Below are 13,214 nucleotides of genomic sequence, written 5' to 3' on the forward strand. Positions count from 1 at the left end.
GGCCGCTGTCCTGACCCAGCAGACTGCTCTTACGTCCTTATGTTTTGCACCCCAGGGTGACCCTGCCAGCAAGCCAAGAGGCGACCCCCCCCCTTCCCGGCTGCTCTCTCTCCGACTGACGCTCAAGTTTTCGGCCGGACTCCTTGCCAGCCTAGCCTCACACTACCCCGCTTGTCCTCGGAAGCGTGGCTTGCAGCCAAGAGCAACAAAGATTTCATCCGGAAAGGAAATCCACAGCAAGGCCATCAACACCGCCCCTTTCTAGGGCTGGGAAGCCAGAAACTTTTCATTACACGCACACAGAAGTGATTCAACTCTGGTTCTTTGTGGAGGGGGCTTGGAGGGAGAGAGAAAAAGTTGGGGGACCCACAGACCAACTGATAACCATGCTAGAAGATTTCCAAATGCTTTAAAAGAGAGAGAGAGAGCAGGGGAAACTCTTATTTTTTTAAGAGTTAAAATCGCCCTGGGAGGAGGGCTTCCCTTCCCATCTTATCCCGTGCTGCTTGACAATATTCCTTTTCATTCCGCTGCAGAGACAGGAGAGAAATTTGGCCTGCGTTCGGAGTCGCATCGGAAAGGTGGCAGTGCCTGCGGCATTCAAGTTTAGGGAATTCGTGGGCATGCGATGAAGCTGAACGTTGGAAGATTCAAGACAGATAAAAGGGAGTCCTTCTTTACGCAGTGCAGAGTTAAACAATGGAACTCCTTGCCCCAGGAGGCTGTGATGGTCATCAACTTGGATGGCGTTAAAAGAGAATTAGACGGATTCATGGAGGAGAGGGCCATCAGCGGCTACTAGCCAAGGGTTGGCCACTGTGAGAAAGGGATGCTGTGCTAGACGATTCAGCAGGCTCTTCCCAGGTTCTTAAAATGGTGTCCGGTGGCATTTAGGTAAAGGTAAAGGGACCCCTGACCATTAGGTCTAGTCGTGGCTGACTCTGGGGTTGTGGCGCTCATCTCGCTTTACTGGCCGAGGGAGACGGTGTACAGCTTCCGGATCATGTGGCCAGCAGGACTAAGCTGCTTCTGGAGAACCAGAGAAGCGCACGGAAACGCCATTTATCTTCCCGCCAGAGTGGTACCTATTTATCTACTTGCACTTTGACGTGCTTTCGAACTGCTAGGTGGGCAGGAGCAGGGACCGAACAACGGAAGCTCACCCCGTCGCAGGGATTCAAACCGCTGACCTTCTGATCGGCAAGTCCTAAGCTCTGTGGTTTAACCCACAGCGCCACCCGCATTTAAACATTGACAAAAACCTGCACCTAGATCTCAGGAACAATCCAGCCAAATCTGGTTGGTATCGTTGCAGTTTTGAAAGTTTAAGTCCACCATCTTGATTCAGAATGGCACCTGTCAGTATCCAAATGCAGTCATACCTCGGGTTACAGACGCTTCAGGTTGCGTTTTTTCAGGTTACGGACCCGCCAAAACCCGGAAGTACTGGAATGGGTTACTTCCGGGTTTCAGGGGCTGTGCATGCGCAGAAGCGCTAAATCGCGCTTTGCGCATATGCAGAAGCACCGAATTGCAACCCATGCATGTGCAGACGCGCCGCTGCAGGTTGCAAACGCTGCGGGTTGCAAATGTGCATCCCGCACGGATCACGTTCGCAACCCGAGCATCCACTGTATAGATGAAAACCTGCACCTTGATCCCAGGTACCGTCTTGCAGACCTCCAAGTGTCCCAATTTCCCAGGGACAGTTGCAGATTTACAGAAGCCGTCCCGGTTTCTGATTTGATCCCGGAATGTCCCGCTGTTCCTTTGGACATCCCTATTTTCGTCAGAGATATGTGGGAGGGGATACAGTTATGCAACCCCTGAGCCAAGGAGATCCAGTAACTAGACAACTTTTAGAAGATATCTTAAGGCAGCCCTGCATAGGGAAGTTGTTGTTCTTGTTGTTGTTGTTGTTGAATAGGATGTCCCTATTTTCCCCGGAGAAATGTTGGAGGCTGTGATCTTGCAAAATCTGGCAGCGAGGTCTTAAGAGGTGTCTGAAGGCATCGTGAACAGGCAAACTACTTTCCAAAATCAGTGGGGAGAGTTCCTGCCATGCTCACGTCCTGTTTGTGGGCTGGCAGCAGGATGCTGGACTGGATTTTAGCATGATCCAGCAGCCAGGATCATCTTAATTTCTTACTCCAGAATCCGTTCTGGGATCTTGCATGGTTAGGAAACTATCTGGGGGTGTGTGTTTACTGAGTTACCGCCATGTCCTCGCGCTGGGAGCCAAAGAGACAGTGACAACAGGAGAGGCATTGCAAAATTTTCTTCCTTGAATTGTAAAGAATGAAAGAATGAGTGTCGGGTTGAGACACCAAGAAGGATCTTCCAAAGTGAAGAGTGGAAGGAGTCGCCCACGGAAGGTCTGCAGAACCTTTTCCCCGAAGTGCAAACCTTTTCCACTCGGAAGGAATAGCGTAAATCTCTCTTTGGGAGTGATAATAATAATGATTTTATTTTTTATGTGCCACCCATCTGACTGGGTTTACCCAACCACACTGGGCGGCTCCCAAAAAAATATTAAAAACACAATAAAACATAAACCATTAAAAGTACAGAGCTGCCTTCAGATGTCTTCTAAAAGTTGTGTGGGGGTTTTTTTATCTCTTTGTTCCGCAGGGAGGGTGCCACTGCTGAGAAGGCCCTCTGCCTGCTTCCCTGTGACTTCACTAGAATCTTACATCGTTTTTAGGGAGCGATGAGGACTAGAACGTTGCCCTGTTGTTGTTGGTTTTTTTTAGGGGAGGGTCCCAGGCCTAGCACAGACGAGGCTGAGCCGGGGGGGGGGGGCAGCTTACCAGCCCGTTGCAGTTGCTGATGGCGACTTTGGAGTTGAGGTACTCGTCTTGCAGGTGGCCAGAGTAGTGGCAGTCCTCGTGGAACTCGTGCTTCCGGTCGACCCCGTCGTGCCGCCAGTACTCCACCCGGAACCGCTCCGCCAGCAGGTTCGTGTGCAGCGTCAGGTTGAGGAGGAACTGCGCCCGGTGGGCTGAGACCCTGTAGAAGACCTGCTGCTCCCGGGGGGGCTCGTGGGAGGGGCCCCCCGTCCCGCGACGGGCCCGCCGCTTTCGCGGGCTCTTCACGTCAAACGTCAGGAAGTCCCCATTCTGGTCCACCTGCACGGGGAAGGCGATCTCATAGTGGTCGAGGCTTGAGAGGAACTCCTCTGGAGCGGGGGGGAAGGAAATGCAGGGAGAGAAAGGAAATGCGCGTGGGTGAATCGGGACCTTGGTTCAGTGCCCTGGCCATTCCCAGGGTTTTGCTCGGCGTGGCAATGCATGTTCATTCCGCAAGAGAGAGATGGGGTGCCCCTGGGGCCTTCTAGATGATGTTGGGGTCGAGTTCCCACATCCCCTCTGACCAATGGTCACACTGGGTGCTGGGAGACGGGAGTCCGGCTGCTCCAGCAGCACTAAGTGGACCACAGTTTTTGCCTAAGAAGAGGCATTCCCTGCTCTCATGTGAACACCCCTTCTAAGTAGAGGCGTTCCTCCGACTATATCTGGGTGGAGAAAGGCCTAGTGAGCAAAGCAAATCATCTCTGGCAGGTCTTGCCCCCATGAAGCAGCTGCCTCCGTCCCATCCAATCCAGGATTCCCCCCAAGCAATCGGAGGCTGTGCCTGCACACAGGCAACCTCTCCTCTGCCCTCTTCATGCCTCTCCTGGTTCTGGGGGACAAGAAGAGAAGGGAGCTTGTCACAGCAAGAGGGGGAGACACCTGTGACTCTTCACCATCTCTGCCTCTTGGCCTCCTTCCTCTCCTGCTGCAGCCTTTGATTCTGGGCTGCTCTCTGGCACCGACTCTCCCTGCTCACTAAGCCCTGTTACCCTTTCAGCTTCCAACACCTCCTCCTCCCAGTCCTCTCTTTTCTCCTTCTGCCCACTAATGACTGTACAGGCTCTGAGGCTTCTTCCCTTCAGGGTCCCCCAGCTGGTTCCTCGCACTGTTCCTCTGTGTCCATCTAGTATGTGACATCCCAGAAGAGGCAGTCTCCCATCTCCCCCACCCAATTTGGCCTCTGTCCTCGCCGCTGGAAGGCTGCCCAGAAGTAAAGGCAGCCCCCAGGTCAAGAAAGCTTCCTTTCCCCTGCCTTGAGGTCTAGTAAGTAAGTCGTTATACAGTGGTACCCCGCAAGACCTCGCGAGACGAAAAACTCGCAAAACGAAAGGTTTTTTCGTTTTCGAGTTGCCTCGCAAGACGAATTTCCCTATGGGCTTGCTTCGCAAAATGAAGCTTGCCCCGCAAGCTCCGGCGACAGCGGGTCTTCCCCGCTGTCCCCGGACCTCTTTTGAAGCAAGGGGCAGCGTGGAGAAGCGATCTCCCCGCAGCCCCTTGCTTCAAAAGAGGTCTGGGGACAGCGGGGAAGAAGCGATCTTCTCCCCGCAGCCCCAGGTCCGGGGACAGCGGGAAGCGCTTTCCGCTGTCCCCGGACATCTTTTGAAGCAAGGGGCGGCGGGGAGAAGCGATCTTCTCCCCGCAGCCCCAGGTCCGGGGACAGCGGGAAGCGCTTCCCGCTGTCCCCGGACCTCTTTTGAAGCAAGGGGCGGGCGGGGAGAAGCGATCTTCTCCCCACAGCCCCAGGTCCGGGGACAGCGGGAAGCGCTTCCCGCTGTCCCCGGACCTCTTTTGAAGCAAGGGGCTGCGGGGAGAAGCTATCTTCTCCCCGCAGCCCCTTGCTTCAAAAGAGGGGACAGAGCGGCGCTTCCCCTCTGTCGCCGGACGGTCTCCATAGGAACGCATTGATTGATTTTCAATGCATTCCTATGGGAAACCGTGCTTCGCAAGACGAAAAACTCGCAAGAAGAAAAAACTTGCGGAACGAATTAATTTCGTCTTGCGAGGCACCACTGTATTGCGGTCAATGACCAGTATCAAAACATTGAACACCAACTGCAAAATTAAAAAACACAGAACAAAGTAAAATAATCTAAAATCACATATACATAAAAATTAGGGGGGGGGCCTTTCTGACCTAGGAATGTTCGTCGGACAATGTGTTATAATCCTGGGTAATAATAGTAATACCTGACCCATCTGGCTGGCTTCCAGAAAATATGGAAAATAATAAAATGTCAAACATTCTAAAGTTCCCTATACAGGGCTGCCTTCAGGTGTCTTCTAAAAGTTGTGTAGTTCTTCATCTCCTTGACATCTGCTAGGAATTGCGTTCCACAGGGAGGGTGCCACCACCGAGAAGGCCCTCTGCCCAGTTCCCTGCAACCTCACTTCTCACAACGAGGGAACTGCCAGAAGACCCTCAAAGCTGGACCTCAGTTTCTGGGATGGACAATGGGTGTGGAGACGCTCCTTCAGGTCTACAGGGCCGAGGCTGTTTAGGGCTTTAAAGGTCAGCACCAAAACTTTGAATTGTGCTCAGAAATGTACTAATCATTGCATGTCGTATTTTACCGTATTTTTCGCTCCATAGGGCACACCTAGTTTTTAGGGGGGGGATAAAGAAAAAACATTTTATTCCCCCCCCCGGCCCCAAAGAGCAAAGAAGCCAAGACAGTGAGCGGGATCCATCCCGCTCGCTATCTTGGCTTCCTCTTTAGCCACGCGCAACCTCTCCAGCCGGGATGGATCCCGCTCGCTGTCTTGGCTTTGTTTTTAGCCGCGGGGCTAGGGCGGGGGAAGCCCGAGCTTCCGCCAACCCCAGCCCCCAGAACAGGTCTGGGAGCTTGCCGGGGCTGGGGGTGCACTCCGAAGGCTTGATAGCTGCCTGAAGCCCGGGGAGCGCAGCGGGAGTTGGCGCTGCGCTCATTGGGCTTCAGGCTTCAGGCTGCTATCCGCAAGCCTTTGGAGCATGGGGGGAACTCCTGCTGTGCTCCGAAGGCTTGCGGATAGCTGACTGAAGCCTGGAGAGCGAGAGGGGTCGGTGCAGGCTTCAGCGAAAGCAGCATGAAGCCTCCGGAGCACGGAGGGAGCACTCCATCTGCGCTTCGGAGGCTTCCCATTGCTATCGCTGAAGCCAAGGAGCCTGCATTCGCTCCATAGGACACACACACATTTCCCCTTCATTTTTGGAGGGGGGAAAGTGCGTCCTATAGAGCGAAAAATATGGTAACTGCTGATGCCCCAAATTTGGCCAACTTGTGTGTCACACCAGGATTGTTATCTAGGAGCGACAGAGTGGCAAGAAACTGTTCGGTATATTTCAGTATATTTATGGAGTGTATTGGCAGAATAAGGTCAGAGTGTAACTCTCTGTAAAACTAGCACTGAGGACTAGGAGCTTGGGGCTCCACCCGCGCTCCCTTGCACCACGGCTCCCCCACCATACCTTGCGACTGGAAGGCGTAGCCTGGGAGGTTGCCCACGGACACGGCCGAGACGAGGGTCCAGGTCAGAAGCCTCCAGGCCGTCGCCATAGTGGGCTAGGATGCTCGCTGCAATGGGGGCTGCGTTGGACCAGGCCGAGGGGGTCTGCCCCAACATTGCTTTCGCTGAGCCGCCACGCTTGCTTAGACAGGGGTCCCCCGTTCCTGGGTGGCCATTCTCGGCCGCTGGGTGCTCTGCAGGAGGCGGCAAGGGCGGGGCGGGCGTCCTCTGCGCTCAGCATGTGCCAGGAGTCTGCGGCATCGCTCTGTCGGAGAGGAGCGTCACAGAATCACAGAACAGGAGAGGAACCACAAGGATCATGTTGTTCAAGCCCCTCCAATGCAGAAACCTTTTGGCCCTGAGATGCATACCCTCCAACATTTATCCGATGAAAGTAATAATAATAATAATAATAATAATAATAATAATAATAATAATAATAATTTATTTGTACCCTGCCCATCTGGCTGAGTTTCCCCAGCCACTCTGGGCGGCTTCCAACAAAGATTAAAAATACATTAAAACGTCACACGTTAAAGACTTCCCTAAACAGGGCTGCCTTCAGATGTCTTCTAAATGTCAGGTACAGTGGTACCTCAGGTTACATACGCACCAGGTTACATACGCTTCAGGTTACAGACAGCTAACCCAGAAATAGTACCTCGGGTTAAGAACTTTGCTTCAGGATGAGAACAGAAATCGCGCGGCGGCAGCGGGAGGCCCCATTAGCTAAAGTGGTGCTTCAGGTTAAGAACAGTTTCAGGTTAAGAACGGGCCTCCGGAACGAACTAAGTTCTTAACCCGAGGTACCACTGTAGTTGTTTATTTCCTTGACATCTGATGGGAGGGCATTCCACAGGGCGGGCGCCACTACCGAGAAGGCCCTCTGCCTGATTCCCTGTAACCTCACTTCTCGCAGGGAGGGAACCGCCAGAAGGCCCTCGGCGCTGGACCTCAGCGTCCGGCAGAATGATGGGGGTGGAGATGCTCCTTCAGGTCTACTGGACAGAGGCCGTTTAGGGCTTTAAATACTTTGAATTGTGCTTGGAAACGTCCTGGGAGCCAGTGAAGGTCTTTCCAGACCGGTGTTATGTGGTCTTGGCAGCTGCCCCCAGTCACCAGTCTAGCTGCCACATTCTGGATTAATTGCAATTTCTGGGTCACCTTCAAAGGTAGCCCCACGTAGAGCGCATTGCAGTAGTCCAAGCGGGAGATAACCAGAGCATGTCCTATTCAGTAACAACAGCAGCAGCAATTGTTGTTTTATTGTTTATATCCCACACATCTTGCCCCAGCCACTCTGGGCGGCTTCCAACATATGTGAAAACATATTAAAACATTGAACACCAACAACTTCCCTATCCAGGACTGCCTTCAGATGTCTTCTAAAGGTTGTCTAGTTACTGTGGGAGTCACATGAAGCACCGCTGCCTCTGCCATGGAAGCAGAAATGTTGTGGCTCATAGAGGAGATTTTGTGGCTCAAGAGAGAGAAAGATAGTGGGGGAGAAAGAAAGGAGGACAGAAACTGCGAGGTGCGTGGGACACAAAAACAGTGGGGAGAATGGCAAGGGAGAAGGACACAGAGAGGATTAGTTTACATCTTAATTCTCCCCCCCCCTAAAAATCCAGCTTGTTGTTGAAGGGAAGGAGAGAGCGAGAGCGTCTGTTCCCAATTTTGCCACTGGGTCTGCAGACAGCTCGGCCGCGCTGGCTTTGGATCCAGCTGCAGAGGAGAGTAATGGGAAGCAGATGGGCTGGAGGGGTCCCTCTCCGCCTGCGAAGAAGCGAGGAAGGAGTTTTGCAAGGCAGGCAACGGGACCCGTGGACCTTGAGCTCTTGTTTTGCAGACCGGGAGCTCGGAAATGTGGTTATTTCATCATCGGGCGATTGCTGACCCAGGGTAGGCCCATCCCAAGTTGACGGCTTTAAATTCAGTGGGTCTACTCTGAGTAGGACTTGGCTGGGGGATTTTGGCATAGCAGGCTCTCGTCTGCTTCAGGGTCTCTCTGTCCCCCATCTTAAAAACCGACTCTCTGCAAGTGGGAGCCAGTAGTGGCATAATGGTTAGAGTGTTGTACTAGGACCTGTGTGTCCTGGGTTCAAATCCCCCCCCCACTTGTCCACAAAGCTCACCAGATGCCCTTTGGGGGGCCAGTCTCCCTCTCTCTCAGCCTATCCTCCCCCAGGGCCAGGGCCTTCTCAGTGGTGGCTCCGACCTGGTGGAATGCTCTGTCCCAGGAGACCAGGGCCCTGCAGGATTTAACCTCCTTCCGTCAGGCCTGTAAGACAGAGCTATTCCACTTGGCCTTTAATTTGAATTCAGACTGATTTCCTTTCTCTTCCTTCCCCCTCTCCTTTTATGAAAATCACCCGCTCTTAGACCCCACAGCTAATTCTCCCCTGGTCTCCACACTGGCCCAAGTAGGACCAATTCAGCCAGCTAGCCCTGGGGATTATCTAATGCTTATAACCCCTAAACTGATTTTTGAATTTTACTGTTATTCATGTTTTTATACTGTATTTTATGCTGCTTTTATAAGTGTGTGTTTTAAATTTGTTTTTAGCTACCCTGAGCCCGGTTTTGAACCAGGAAGAGCGGGGTATAAATAAATATTATTATTATTATTTATTATCCTACCTCGCAGGGTTGGTGTTGGGGGGTTAAGTGAGGAGGGGGAGTACTTTGTATGCCACCCCGAGCTCTGCAGAGAAAAGGTGGGATCTAAACGCAATAAATAGATAGTTTTCAAGAGCAACAACCACAAAAGTCTCAAGGAAATTGATCAGAGAGGTAAAGGCATGAGAGTGAAATAAAACCACAGCATCATAGAACTGTAGACTTGGAAGGGGCCCCCCAAAGGTCATCCAGTCCAACCCCCTGCAATGCAGCTGAAGCATCCATGACAGATGGCCACCCAACTTCTGCTCAAAAACTTCCAAGGAAGGAGAGTCCACAACCTCTGTTCCGTTGTCAAGAAGCTCTTACTGCCAGAAAGTTTTTTTCTCCTGATGTTTAGTCAGAATCTGCTTTCTTGTAACATGAAGCCATGGGTTCGAGTCCTGCCCTCCAGAGCATGAGAAAACAAGCTGGCTCCATCTTCCATGTGACAGCCCTTGAGATATTTGAAGATGGCATTGTATCTCCTCTTTTCCAGGCTAAACATGCCCAGCTCCTTCAACCGTTCCTCATCAGGCTTGGCTTCCAGAATGTAGCAAAGCCTACATGCTGCTTGATTGTGGTAAAACCTCTGAGCATATACATAATTTTATTTGTATGCTGCCTCTGAGTAGGACAACTCTATGATTTGAAGATGAGTGAGGAGTCAAGGGTGTCCCACAAGCATGTGAAGAGCGCAAGGACAGACCAATCTATCCATTTTCGTTCCTCTCAGCTCCTCGTCCTTCCATTCTTAAAGTTCAAATTCTGCAGGCTGACACATCAGTTGGTGCCTTGTTTTTTGAAAGTCCTCACGAAAGTTCACTCGCCCTTTCCTGCAGATTTCTGCAGGCTTGACTAATAGACCAATTTTGGTTTTGCAAAGCAATTTTTTCCAAAAGAGCACCTTATTTTCTCTTCCATCACCCAGGACAGCCCATTTTGCATGTCACCTGGCCAGAGAACCATTTTACAGAATTGGGAAAAGTGCACATTCCAACGAACAGCTCCTTTGGTTTTGTTTGTGTGCCATTTCAGAAAACGCAGTTCGCCTCAGTGCAAACTGAATAGATTTTCCCCCCTCTCCCCATTCCTAGATATCCCTTTCAGAGAAGGTCGCTACCTGATCAGAAATTCAACTGCCATTTCCCTGAGTGCCTTCGTGCCAAAAAGGGCACCGCGGGGTGAACGGCATACCCGTCAGGCAGATATTAATGGCTCAGAATATAAAAAGAGGCCTTGACCCTTAGCTTTGAAACATCTGAAATGGAGGTAAAAAGAGAACGCTCACCTCCAGCCTCCTCCTAACCCTGGCTCTCATTTTTAATTATTATTAAGCCCAATTATTTACACTCTCAACCCACCAGACGTCACTGAGCAAATGGCTTGGCTTTTCAACTCGACTAAAGTTTGCTTGGATGATTAAAACAACAGGTTGCAAGGGATTAATTGAATTGAGCGCCTGTGGTGCGGCGGAGTGTGGGTTTAAAAAAAAATAAAATTGGACGGAAGGGAATGCTTTTAAGGATCCAATCAGAGCATATGACCCAGAGCTCTGAGCCAGATACCCAGCTTGAAGAAGAAGAAAAAAACCACACTGCTGTTGACTTATTTTTCGTGGGCACCCGAAGAGCGGCCGAGACGATAGAGCACATTTAAGCTTGTTGGGAAGGTAGACGTGTAATCCCGCAATGCTCAGTTAGCAGATGCAGGTAATTAAAAGGTTGTCAGAAAGTTGGGAGGAAAACACACACACAGGGGTGCCAACTTAAATAAAATATTGGGGGGGGGGAGCAGGTAAGCCCCACCCTCCATAATTGATCACATGGTGCAGTATACTCATGCCGTTTGAATGGCAATGACCATCAATACCTCCATTGCTGCCTCTCCCCATATGAACCGACCCAGACTCTGAGGCCCTTTTTCATGTGCTTCTTCCATGAGAACAGGGCCTTCTCTGCAGTGGCTCCCCGCCTGTGGGATGCTCTCCCCAGGGAGACTCGCCTGGCGCCTTCATTAAACCCCTTTAGGCGCCAGGCCTTTGGCTGGCTGATATCCAATGCCCATTTAAAATGTGTTTTTTTTTTGGGGGGTGGAGTGATTGGGTTGTTCTTGTTTATGTTTTTATTATGTATTTTATACTGTGGTTTTAGTTGTAACCACCCTGAAACCTGCTAGTATAGGGCGGTACGCAAATTTAATTAGTAATAATAATAATAATTTGGGAGGGGGCTGGCTCTTGCACACAAACCCCACACCCAAAGCCACCATATAAAGGGAGACTGATGTTGGAACACTGGCCAGGCCCAAGGAGACAGTCGGGGTGGGCATACATTTTGGGGGCTGGCGGGGGGGGGACTAGACTTTATTTCACCCAGGTCAAAGACCCAGTTTGACACCCCCACACACACAGGCTGGGGTCTCCATGGCACCCCTTTGGAGGCCCAAAACCTGGCAGCCCCCCACTTCATAGCTACGGCTCTGGGGGGGCTGTTATGGGGTTCCCTTTGCAACCAGCAACCTGGGCAGTCCCTGTCCCTGGCATTGCCCTACAACAGATCACCACACTTGAAAATAAAATAAAACAACTACTACATCTCAGATTTTGATGAACATATCAAAGCCACTGGTGGGAATAAATATTTCCTATGCCTTATAGTTTCCAAGAAGCGCGGGGTACCAGTTGGGGAAATGCTATACTGTATAAATGCATGAATTCAGCCGCTTTTAGGACCCCTGGGTGATGAGGGACCCCGAAAGTCATGCTTCCTTCCTTTCCTAGTCCACCCGCCACGGCAGATGGTCGAGATCAGCCCTGGAGATTTTTGCATACGTGTAGAATTTTGGGAACGCGAGGCGAACATACTTGGCATCTTGCAGCAATGTTTTCCCACCCACCCAGAAGGCAGCAAGCCCTTCCCATTCCCCGGAACACAGACAGAGAGAGACAGAAAGCCCCAAGCAAGACATCTTTTCGGGTGGGGGGCCGGGGGGAGACCGCGTCCCCGGCCTCATCCCCCAAACCAGCCGTTTTTGCGCACGGTTTCTGCAACTCCGTCCCTGGAGCGCTTCATCACATCCCCCCCCCCTCCAGCTTTGCAAAACCAGAAAGTTTCCAAAGGAAGAAAAAAATATTAAATAAATTCCCTTCGCATACCTTTCTCTAATTTTGTTTTTTTGATTTTTCTTCTCCCCGCCCCGGGTTTCTTGCCGGAAATTTCGGTTGGTCCGATGAGAGGCTATCCAAGCGCAGGGCGCAAAGTTTTTTCCCCAAGCAACAGCTGGAAAGAGAAGAAGGAGAGAGAGAGGGAGAGAGAGAGAGAGAAGCGGCAGAGGGGGGAATTCAGGGGAAACGCTCCTCCTGCAAAAAGTCTTGAGCTAACGGATTCGTTGCAAGAAGGAGAAGAAAAAACTGAAAGAGGGAGAGGAAGAGAGAGACTTCTTTTCAGGAAGCCAATGGAGGTTGTAGGAAGCAGACCGGGTTGTTTAGCAAAAGAAGAAGGGGGGTTTTGCCAGGCTAATTAAGAAAAATAAAAGCCACCACAGTGCTTCCCCCCACCTTCACCCAAGGAAAAAAGAGAGGGAGAGAGAGCAAGAGAGAGAGACCTCCTTCTCTGGTGACGCCATTGAAAGGCAGGTCTCTTTCTGTTACAGATGTAAGGCACCGCTGGGTTGCTAAACCTCAGCGGGAAAGGGAGGGGGAGACAGATGCCCACCTTTCAGCATTTCACCGGTGAAAATCATCACCATCAGACCTTTTATTAAAAATAAAAAAATTCCTTCCAGTAGCACCTTAAAGACCAACTAAGTTAGTTCTTGGTATGAGCTTTCGTGTGCATGCACACTTCTTCAGATACACTGAAACAGAAGTTGCCAGACCCTTCTATATAGTGAGAAGGTGGGGAGGGGTATTACTCAGAAGGGTGGTGGGAACGGGAGATTGGCAGATAGCTGAGATGAGCCTGTTGACGACTCTTAACGACTGCAATAGGTCTTACAGGAAAAGGCAAGGGGTGAGAAGGTGAAAAATGGCTTAGTCATGTATAATGAGATAAGAATCCAATGTCTTTGTTCAGACCAGGTCTCTCCATGGTTTTAAGTTTGGTAATGAGTTGCAATTCAGACCTTTTATTGCCATCGCATACAAACATCCATAACATATCAGTACCAGGGTCTTGCAGAGGCCCAGGCCGGGTAGATAATGTGCCCCCCCTTTTTTTA

General features: G+C 51.0%; 1 protein-coding gene across 2 annotated transcripts in view; it reads right to left on the minus strand.

Annotated features, from left to right (window-relative positions):
• The window catches only part of ADAMTS10 (ADAM metallopeptidase with thrombospondin type 1 motif 10), a 42,472-nt gene extending 29,848 nt beyond the window's left edge, over positions 1–12,624 (minus strand). For both annotated transcript variants that reach the window (XM_081177633.1, XM_081177632.1), the window contains exons 1-3: positions 12,151–12,624; positions 6,298–6,600; positions 2,811–3,178 (exon numbers count right to left, since the gene is read on the minus strand). In XM_081177633.1, coding sequence (XP_081033759.1) covers positions 2,811–3,178; positions 6,298–6,385 — 456 coding nt within the window. In that variant the 5' untranslated portion in view covers positions 6,386–6,600; positions 12,151–12,624. The remainder of the gene's footprint in view (positions 1–2,810; positions 3,179–6,297; positions 6,601–12,150) is intronic.
• Between the last annotated feature and the right edge of the window lie 590 nt (positions 12,625–13,214).

The sequence above is a fragment of the Podarcis bocagei genome, assembly GCF_964188305.1.
Source record: "Podarcis bocagei genome assembly, chromosome: 18".
In the NCBI taxonomy this organism is placed as follows: Eukaryota; Metazoa; Chordata; class Lepidosauria; order Squamata; family Lacertidae; genus Podarcis; species Podarcis bocagei.